General features: G+C 41.4%; 1 protein-coding gene across 1 annotated transcript; it reads right to left on the bottom strand.

Annotated features, from left to right (window-relative positions):
- Positions 1 to 3,136: 3,136 nt before the first annotated feature.
- On the bottom strand, positions 3,137 to 3,419 carry LOC136323026 (ATP synthase subunit epsilon, mitochondrial-like). Its single transcript, XM_066254852.1, has one exon. It carries the CDS (start codon positions 3,405 to 3,407, stop codon positions 3,252 to 3,254), a length of 156 nt encoding a protein of 51 aa, XP_066110949.1. The 5' UTR covers positions 3,408 to 3,419; the 3' UTR covers positions 3,137 to 3,251.
- Between the last annotated feature and the right edge of the window lie 5,128 nt (positions 3,420 to 8,547).

Here is an 8,547-nt window from a genome sequence, read left to right as displayed (position 1 = left end):
ATTTTCAATGAGTTTTGTAATCTAAAAAACTCAACCCATTGTTGGTTTACAGGATGGAAAGTGGAGGAAGAATCACTAAAAATGAACAGTAAGATCTATGAGGCAAGTGTTCAGAAGGCCATTTTGTGGAGAACAAATCAGCAGAATGAACTGTGACAGAGGAGTGAGCTGTGGAAATTAGGCCACTGCACTTGGCAGTTCCAGGAAAGTGGAGGGGCAGAATCCTAATCACAGCAGTCTAGGGAGTGAGTGAACAATGAGAATGTGCAGGGTGGAATAGAATGTTTCTGAAGCAATCACCCCATGAAAGAAAGGAAAGAAAAGGAATGATAGATTAATTTTCTTTCCCTGTTTTTTTTTGTTTTGTTTTTTTTGTATTTTTCTGAAGTGAGAAGTGGAGAGCAGACAGACAGACTCCTGCATGCACCCAACCAGGGTCCACCTGGCAAACCCACTAGGGGGCGATGCTCTGCCCATCTGGGGTGTTGCTCAGTTGCAACCAAAGCCATTCTAGTGCCTGAGGCCGAGGCCATGGAGCCATCCTCAACACCTGGGGCCAACTTTGCTCCAATGGAGCCTTGGATGCAGGAAGGGAAGAGAGAGAGAAAGAGAAGAAGGAGAGGGGGAGGGGTGGAGAAGCAGATAGGCGCTTCTCCTGTGTGCCCTGGCCAGAAATTGAACCCAGGACATCCACATGCCGGGCCAATGCTCTACCACTGAGCCAACCAGCCAGGGCACCAGATTGATTTTCAGAAATAAAAATTTCTACCTTCCTTTTTTCTTTCTTTCTTTCCCTCCCATTCTCTCTCCTTATCTCCCTTCCTTCCTTCTATTCTTAGAGGCTTATATATGCTCATAACTAAAGACAAGGAGCCAGTGGGGCAGGACAGGTTGAAAAGACAAGGAAGAGAGAATAGTTGACAAAGTGAGTCCCACAGGGGGGCAGAGGAGACAGGATCTAGAGCAGAGGTGGCCCAGCTCCCCAGGGACAGGAGGAAGTACATTGCGAGGACATCCCCATAATGATGGGGGTGAAGAAGGATGAGGAGTGACAGAGAAGCTGCAGGCTTTCTGCTTGAGGGCCTCTTTCTCTATGCAACAGGAGGAAGGCCATCTGCAGACGGTGGGTGCATGGGAGTGTGACAGGTCTGTGGACCTGCCGAAGAACTGCAGGGACTGGAAGAAAACACTGAATCAGCCAGGCATAGCCACAGCAGGCGACAGAAAACCCTGTTGAAACTGACTTGAACCAAAAAGAAAGTCATGGTTCATGCAGTCAAAAGTCCAAGCAGGGCTACATCTAGAAATTCAAACATGCCATAAGAACTTGGTTTCTTTCTTTCTTCTTATTATGTTTGCTCCAGTTTTCAGGTACCATTGTTCAGTCCCTGGCAACAGGGACTTTATACGAATACTTTTGGTATAAAGTAGAGAAACAAAGGTTTCCTCCTGGGGGTCTTTTTCAGTCCTTGCATTGACCTGGACTAGCCCAATTTGGGTCTTAAACTCATCCTTGAACCAGTCACCAGGCAAGGGATTTGAATTACTCTGATTGGCCAGCCCCAGAACATGTGATTGCCTTTGAGCCAATTCTTGAGGCTGGGATATTTCAGAGAGCCAGACCTTGGTATATGTTCCAACCCTAAAAAGACTGTGCTAGGGCCATACTCAAACCAAATTTCCCCTGAAGGAGACAGAGATGAGGAAACTGATGTAGTGAGGCAAGGGGTCAATGCAAACTAAGGCATAGCTTTAGGACAAGAAGGGCTCGTATGTTCTTAGTAAAGCGGAAAGAGAAGCCTTCTGCCACCAGGGCCAGACTGAGGTCTTGAGGAAATGAGGGTGACTGACAGTCTGAAGCAGTCCCATGGAGACCAAGAAGAAACAGTGAAATATGAATAAAAGGACTTTGAGAAGAGCCCTGAGGTTAGATAGGACAAACACCTGGTTGAGTCCATCAGCACTTGGTAGTGAAGGCACAAAGCAGAAATATTGATAGAAATATACCCACTGCAGACAGTTATAGCTGGGATGTAAAGCATTCTCTATTAGCAACAGTGCCTGATTCATGGAAAATTCCTGACTTAACCTTGAAGGCACTTGTTTGCGGCATAACCAGACCATAGACTAAGAGCACAAGAGGTCCACAGCTTCCTGTGCAGGCAAATTTACTCTTGCGAGAAATGTAATGTCATGCTTTGGAAAGATCTTCAAACAAGGAGGAACAGGTTGGCAATTGAGAGACATGTGCCTTCTTGGATTTGATATACTTGTCTTAATCACATGTAACTGAGCCAGTACTTAAAATAGCTGGGCCACCAGTGACTTGCCTTGTAATTCGCACAAAATCTGCTTTCAGTTTTAATTTTATGTTGCTCCCCTAAGGGTATTCCATTGTGTTTTTAATTTAGAAATTAAATTTAATGGGGTCACATTGATCAGTTAGAGTACATAGGTTTTAGGTAAACATTTCTATAGCATTTGAACTGCTGATTGCATTGTGTGTCCATCACCCAAAGTCAAATCGTTTTCCGTCACTGTGTATTTGTTCCTCTATTCCACCCCCCAATTCCTCCCTCTGGTAACCACTTCACTTTTATCTATGTCCACGAGTCTCAGTTTTATATCCCACCTATGTGTGAAATTATACAGTTCTTAGCTTTTTCTGATTTACTTATTTTAGTTAGCAAATCCTTTGTTACATTTTTCCCAAGTTATTTATTTGTTTATTTATTGGTGGAATTGTAAAAGGAATTGTTTTTGTTTTTTTTTCAGTTCATTTTCTGAAGTTACATTGTTGGCATATAGGAAAGCAGTAGACTTTCTTTTTTTTAATTTTTATTTTATTTATTCATTTTAGAGAGGAGAGAGAGAGAGACAGAGAGAAAGAGAGAGAGAGGAGAGACGGGGGAGGAGCTGGAAGCATCAACTCCCATATGTGCCTTGACCAGGCAAACCCAGGGTTTCGAACCGGCGACCTCAGCATTTCCAGGTTGATGCTTTATCCACTGCGCCACCACAGGTCAGGCAGCAGTAGACTTTCGTATATTGATTTTTCATCCCATGACTTTACTGAAGTGATTTTTTTTTTTTTTCTGAGTGAGCCATACTTCAATTTATTGGCATTGTCTGTCTATCCACAGCCAGGTATTCCCCACCCCATGAAGTGAGATCATTTTCAGTCTCCTCTAACATGTGCCCACACATCTTCACCTTGAAAATGTAGCATTTCAAGTTTTAGTCAGGGTACATTATTCCTTCTTCATGTTCACAATTTTTATGCTGCTCCCGGAAGTTTTCTCCGCGGCTACTTTGAATTCCGTTTTCCGTGCATCCCGCACTGCTTTTGCACAGATCTGGGAGTACCGAATGTAGCTGAGTCCAGCCTGTTGCCAGTAGGCCACCATGATGTCACGAGAGGGGCTACTGTAGTGATTTATCATTTCTAATAGTTTTTAGTGGAGTCTTTGGGGTTTTCTATACACAGGATCATGTCATCTGCACAAAGTGATACCTTTACTTCTTTTCTAATATGGATGCCTTTTATTTCTTTCTCTTGTCTGACTACTCTGGTTAAGACTTCCAGTACCATGTTGAGTAAGAGTGGAGAGAGTGGGCAGCCTTGTCTTGCTCCTGATTTTAGAGGAAAAGCTTTTAGTTTTTCACCATTTAGTAGGATATTGACTGATGGTTTGTTATATATTATGTTGAGGTACTTTCCTTCTGTACCCATTTTATTAAGTGTTTTAAACATTAATGGATGTTGATCTGGGTATTTTCAATATTATCCTAAAAATATATGCAATGCAGGGAGAAACAGAAATACCAGCTGATGGACCTGTCTAGGTAGTTCAGTTGATTAGAGCACTGTCCTGACATGCTGAGGTTGTGGGTTCGAACCCTGGTTAGGGCACATACAAGAATCAATCAATGACCATATGAATGAGTGGCACAACAAATCAATGTTTCTCTCTCTCTCTCTGATTCTCTCTCCTAACCTCTCTCTCTAAAAATCAATAAATAAAAAAATTTAAAGAAAAAAGAAAAACCAGTTGTCTATTCAAAGCCCAGAAAAAAACATGTGGAGGACAGAAAAGGGTGAGGATTTGAGTCATTGGTTTGGGTGAGTAACTGGAACTCCTTGCTGTGGGAATGTGAACATCTCCAGAAAAACTGAGCAAAATCTGTCATCTCTCACCTTGGGGTTGGCTTGTGTTCCTTTCTTCTGGATATCTTTAGAATCTGTGTTTCAGGAATAGAAGAAGAAGGTCTGATGTTGATTACAGTTAAGAGAAACTTGAAAAAAGAACTGAAATATTGTTGAGGAATTTAATTTTTTTCTACTCTATTTTTAGTGCTGAGTCCTCTCTACTAAATCCTCATAAAATCTTGAATGAAATACACATTTCACACTATTACATGTAGTTGACCATTTCATAACTTTGGTATTTTCTACTAGGGAATTGGGTCAGACATTGGAGATGAGTCACAGTGCTAAGGCCTGCTCAAGGTGGGCACACAGATTGACCAGAGGCAGCCCACATGGGATAGGCCCATCCAGTTGTCAAGATGATCGTAACATCTTATAGGACATGTAATATAACACCTTATAAAGTGTCATAGGAAAATAGTTGGAACAAGATCACCAGGGCTTTTCTGTACCCTCCACACTCTCTTCATACTGGTAACCAATTCTAGTCACAACCTTATGAGGCAGGTGATAACTTTTGCCATCTTACAGTTATAGGAGCTGAAGCTCAGAGAAGTGATGAGACTTTCTTAAGATGATGCAGGTAGTAAATAGTAGAGCAGAGATTTTAATTCACCTCTGATAGGCTGCACTCTCACCTCCTCCATCATTCTGCCTACTGATGAAGAAGAGTAGGGCTGGAAAATTGATTGGTTCTCAGGTTTCTTCCCTGGGCAGAGGTGTCCTGAATACTCTATTGAGGCAGAGAAATGAGAGTCTTTACAGGATGTTCACAACAGTCAATCCCTGTCAGCCTCACTTTGTGGGCAATAGGACAGGCCCCCAAGAGAGACAAGCACGTCCATCTACCTGTCTGTGAAGTTCCCTGCTATAATTATTGTACCACTTCTCAACCTCTCAGCTCTAGAATCCAGGCAAACACATGATTGTACTGAGGCTCTATTAATTTCATGATTATATAAAGGATTTTCTCACTGCTGTATCAGTTCCTTCAGGTGAGATCTGTTTGGGAGCTGCCATATTAGTGAGCCCATCAATTTAGCCAGACAAGCCTTTGGCCAGTCTTGCTGTTTGTTGTTGACTTAGTCTTGGTTTGTGATGGGCATTGCCCGGCTGCTGACTCTGTTCCAATAATTGAATATCAACCACTGGCACCAAGGAAAAGTTCACAAGGATGCTGTAATGCTTGAAGAGACTGGAATTTAGGTTGTTTACAACTCCTGTTTGCAGGTCAAAAGAAGTACACTCAAGTGAAGCAAAGAAGAATCAAGGGTACATTCCAAGTGTGTTTGAGGACACAGATGCTGGGGTGAAGCAAGAGCAGCCCACAGGTCCAGGCCAGGACACTGGATGAGACTTCCCTAAGCATGGGGAAGGCTAGGAATACACAGAACTATGAAACACTGTTAGAGTCATTGCAGAGGGAGAGCTCCTGTCTGCAGAAAAAGAAAACACACAAGGAAGATCAACAACTATTTGAATTTGGAAGAGGAGAGAGAGGGCCTTCATATTCATTCATATATCTGTGTATTTGAAGATTATGTAGATATTAGAAGACTTCATCTGGATATAGTCTTCTATGTGCTAGCACTTTTCTTAGTGCTTGGGATAAAACAATGGAGAACCTCAAAAAATTAAGAATAGAACTACTATATGATCTAGCAATCCCTATTCTGGGTAGCTACCACCAAAACTTTAAAACATTAGTATGTAAAGACACATGCATCCCCATGTTCATTGCAGCATTATTCACAGTGGCCAAGACATGGAAATAACCAAGGTGTCCCTCAATAGAGGATTGGATAAAGAAGATGTGGTACATACAAACAATGGAATACTACTCAGCCATTATGTTATAAAGTACTGCACCCCAGATTCTGAAAGACGCCATATCTCATTTCATCGAGTTCACGTAGAGACACCCAGTCCAGATGAATTTGGAAAAGTTTTATTGAAGGAGGAAATTTATTAGATATGCCAGCCACATATAGCTTACATGGGGCAGCAATCCCAAATCGTGTGTCTCTATAGTATTCTAGGGGCTGGTTATATACCCTTAATTATACATGGGTGGGGGAAAAGCGTGACATCACGGCATAAGCTTATAACCTTTGTTTTCACCTATACAGGTTTGGGAAAAGGATGAAGGGGTGGGGGGTGGGACACAATTCATTAGCAAGTTTATAACATTCATCTATAGCTGTGATGGCGAACCTTTTTATAAAACCACCCACTTTTGCAGTGCTGGTCAACCTGGTCCTCCTGCCCACTAGTGGGCATTCCAGCTTTCATGGTGGGCCAATCACGGTGCCATTTGGTTGCTCCGCTACTGCCCACCATGAAAGCTGGAATGCCCACTCTTGGGTGGGAGGGGCCAGGTTGACCAGCACTGCAAAAGTGGGTGGTTTTTATAAAAAGGTTCACCATCACAGGTCTATAGGATTCATAAAAAACGTTTCTACACATTAAAACTTACAAGGTAACACAACAGCAAAAATGTCACTCTACATATTAAAAGACATTTCTATATTTTGTAGTATTCACCTGCCATTTCTTTGTTCAGAGATATATACATTAACTACATGCTTTCAGGAGTGGAGGGGTAGTTTCCATGGGGACAAATGCCTGTAAATGGCCAATCAATATAAGAAAAGGTTTAATTTAATCTTTCTCTTTCTGCATCTGGCTAGCTATTCACTCGCTTCCTTACAGGTGTCGGGGGAAGTCAGAGAATCCAACGCTCCTTCCCCTCTGCATTTACAGTACAATGCTATCGGCCATCCTGGTTTTGATGCTAATCACACAAATACAAAGATCATTTTCACAAAATCTCTCTTCACGCCTAGCCTAAATTAATAAAATGTTCTTTAAGCTTCCTAAAATATTAATATTAATTCTGTAGCTTTTGGTACCTTACAACAAGAAGAAATGATGACATAGTGACATTTATGATAACATGGATGGACCTTGAGAACATTATACTGAGTGCAATAAGTAAATCACAGAAAGTTAGAAACTATACAATTTCACACAAAGGTGGGATATAAAACTGAGACTTATGGACATAGTTAAAAGCAAAATGATTACCAGGAGAAAGGGGATAGGGAGGGGGATCGGGAAAGGGTGCAAAGAGGGACAAATATAAGGTGACAGAAAATGATTTGACTTTGGGTGATGGATATACAACATAATCAATAGTTCAAATGCTATAGAAATGTTTACCTGAAACCTATGTAGTCTTACTGATCAATGTCACCCTGTTAAATTTAATTTTCCAAATAAAATAAAATAAAAACACAATGGACAATGCAAACAAAAAAGTCCTTGCTCATGTGGAAATTACATTGCATCTAGATCTCCATATTTCTATATATTTTATATACAAATATATATATGTATGTATATCACAAGTTACATCTACTTGAGACCACACTAGTGGCTAATAAAGTGTTAAACTGGTATTATTTACTTAAAGAGTCAATGATAAACATGAAATATAGAATATTTTAATTAACTGCCAATTATGTTGCAAAATGCAAAAACACTTTGTTTCTATAATTAGGTTATTATTTATACTACTAATTAATTTAACAAGGTTATCATGAAAAAATTATGCTGCAGAAGGTAAATATTTAGTCCATTAAAAGTTCAGATGGGCCCTGGCCATTTGGCTCAGCATTAAAGCATCGGCCCAGCGTGTGAAAGTCCTGGGTTCGATTCTCAGCCAGGGCACACAGGAGAAGCGCCCATCTGCTTCTCCACTCCTTTCTCTCTCTCTCTTCCCCTTTTTCAGCCAAGGCTCCATTGGAGCAAAGTTGGCCCCGGGCACTGAGGATGGCTCCATGGCCTCCGCCTCAGGTGCTGGGATGGATCCAGCGACAAAGGAGTGATGTCCTGATGGTCAGAGCATCGCCCCCTGGTGGGCTTGCCAGATGGATCCTGGTCAGGTGCATGCGAGAGTCTGTCTGACTGCCTCCCTGCTTCTTTCACTTCAGAAAAATTCAAAAAAAAAAAAAAGGAAAAAGAAAAAAAAAAGGACAAAAGTTCAGATGGCTGTTTGGTTAGGCAGCTCAGTTGGTTAGGCAGTGGTTTTCAATTTTTTTACACTTGGGAATTGGTGAACAAAGCAGAATTATTTCAGGGACCATTAAGGTAGAAATCACCTTGAACATAAATGAATCCAACTAAGATCTTTGGGTCTATAATCTTCATATGACGTCAGGATGTTTAACTCTTTTGTGGGCTGGCACAAAATTTCTGAAAGACCAGTCTGTGCTCTAGCGGTTGAAAAACACTGGGTTAGAGTGTCCTCCTGATATGCCAAGGTTGCAGCTTTG

The sequence above is a fragment of the Saccopteryx bilineata genome, chromosome 2 (genome assembly GCF_036850765.1).
Source record: "Saccopteryx bilineata isolate mSacBil1 chromosome 2, mSacBil1_pri_phased_curated, whole genome shotgun sequence".
Taxonomy (NCBI): Eukaryota; Metazoa; Chordata; class Mammalia; order Chiroptera; family Emballonuridae; genus Saccopteryx; species Saccopteryx bilineata.
This window is presented reverse-complemented; position numbering and strand designations above follow the sequence as displayed.